This window comes from Empidonax traillii, unplaced genomic scaffold (assembly GCF_003031625.1).
Source record: "Empidonax traillii isolate 1590-97213 ecotype Southwest subspecies unplaced genomic scaffold, ASM303162v1 scaffold754:size369281, whole genome shotgun sequence".
Classification (NCBI taxonomy): domain Eukaryota; kingdom Metazoa; phylum Chordata; class Aves; order Passeriformes; family Tyrannidae; genus Empidonax; species Empidonax traillii.
Window position 1 is genome coordinate 308,822 of NW_020955947.1, and position 2,097 is coordinate 310,918.

The window sequence follows — 2,097 nt, forward strand, 5'->3', positions numbered from 1 at the left end:
GTCTCTCCCTGTCTCCCCCAGCCCCCCATAGCTCTCCCAATCCCCCCACAGCTCCTCAAGGGCTCTCCCCGCCCTCAGCGCCGCTCGCGCTCCCTCACGGCGCAGGCCCCGCCCTTCTCCCCCCCGTCCCGACCCGTCCCGGTGGCGCGAGCAGTCGCGCGCGCCCCTCCGCGCCTTTGGCCCGCGCGCGCGGCAACCGCCGTCCCGCCGCCTCCCATTGGCCCGCGCTGCCCGCGGTGGGCGGGGCCCGCGGCGCTGCCGTGAGGGGACTGAGGGGCGGCCTGAGGGGCCGTGTCGGGGAGCCGCGGGGCTGGGGCGCGCTGTGCGGGGCCGTGTGAGCCGCGGGACGGGGAGAGCCGAGCCAAGCGCCGCACGGGACCTGCCCATGGCCGAGAGGTAGCAGCCGAGCGCCGGGAAGAGCAGCTGGGCGGAGATGGCCCGTAGCGCGGGGAGTTCGAATATGAGAAGCGTTCCCGACTCTGAGCGCGGGAAGGCGGGATGGGGGGAGTTCTGAGGGCCACCGGGGCCGAGCCGAGGAGGCAGCGGCTTTCCCTGGGCATAGAGGAGAGGTGGAGGGTGCTCGGGACCGCCGGGGATAAGCGGCGAGGGGAACCCGTCGCTGCCAGGCTGTTGAGAGGTGTTTGCGCCGGGCAGGGCGGGCGGCGGGGCCCCCGGAGCTCCGGCAGGCACCGCTCGGTGTCAGGAGAGCGGCCCTGCTGCTCTGCTTCGGGCTTTGGCTGTTGGATAACTGAGTCTTGAATATCAGTTTTCTAATCGACTTCAGATTAATGGGTCAAAAAGATTCCTGCTCCGTGTTTGAGGTAGTTGGGTGACCGGGCGTTCGTGTGTGCAGTGAGATAAAAGCTTTCTCACAAGCACAGGGTTTGCAGTGCAGTTATAAATTACTTTCAAGTGAATATGGATATGTGGACACCAAAGTGAAGCACTTGCGATAAATAGCCACTTATTTAGTATTTATGTCTCCTTCCTTACTTCTTGATGTCCAAATGCTTGGTTTTCGTCACTGTCATCCAAAAAGAACGTGAAAATATCACCAGAGAGGTTTTCTACGGTTTACCTGTGCAGAACTGCAAAACCACACCAAATATGTATAAAAACTGAAGGGGATTAAAGTTGGGCTTATATTTGAAGCTTTTCCTTCCTTTGTATATAGACTGGCTGTTTTCAGGTATTCTCTCTTTGTAATGAGCCATTCTTCAGTTTTCAGAAGCAAGTGGCTGACTGCCCTGACATGATACTGAGGAAGGGGCTGAACAACAGATACCGTGTGCTAGAAGTCAGCCTGATACAGAGCAATGGAAGTGACCCCGAGAAACACCTGAGAATTACAGCATCTCACTCACCAGAAGATACAGAGCTGTGCATTCTTAGGAATGGCTGGTAATTCACTATGTAGATGTCTGAATAGAGAATGAAATACGGGATTATTAAGTAAATTTTCTTTGTGTTGCTTTTGAGAGGAGTTTTACTGCCTTAGAAATTATACAAAATCTTGAAACAACTTTTATTTAATGTAACATTGCCAGTACACTCTAGGCAGGTTATTTTGTTTAACTCTTTTGCATTAATTAGAAATGTCCTTCCAAATTATGTACCCTTATTGTATGTATAAATGTACAAAGTTATGTACATCAGGGCTTTTTTCAGCCTGTTAAAATCACCTTAGCTCCTTAGCCCGAGCCCCACAAATTGCAAAAGTTGTTTTCATGTAAGGATAGAATTCTAATTTAGAACTAATTGTGTTTTACAGGAGAAAAGACTGGATAGTATTTTGAAGCACGTGGGAGTGCATGTGCTATTTGGCATTACTGTTTTCTGTCCAACACTGAAAGATAGGAGAAAAGTATAAGACGTTATTTCTTGAAGGGAAAAATATCTAAGATCTCGAACCCTGAAATTTCCAAATCATTGCAAATATTTTTTGATTTTGCTGAGTTTCTGAAACAAATAGAATTGTTAAGGAAGAAGGTAGAACTCATGTAATACAAAAGCAGTAAAACATAACGATACTGAAAAGGTTCAACACATCAGTCTGGAATGATTTAAAGTCAACAGGATTTCCCTACTTACAGTCTG

The 2,097-nt window shown here is 50.5% G+C and overlaps 1 protein-coding gene across 1 annotated transcript in view; it reads left to right on the forward strand.

The window, feature by feature from the left end:
* The first annotated feature begins 289 nt into the window (after positions 1–289).
* The window catches only part of DNA2 (DNA replication helicase/nuclease 2), an 18,096-nt gene continuing 16,288 nt past the window's right edge, over positions 290–2,097 (forward strand). The window contains exons 1-2 of the mRNA XM_027900844.1: positions 290–396; positions 1,222–1,401. Coding sequence (XP_027756645.1) covers positions 386–396; positions 1,222–1,401 — 191 coding nt within the window. The 5' untranslated portion in view covers positions 290–385. The remainder of the gene's footprint in view (positions 397–1,221; positions 1,402–2,097) is intronic.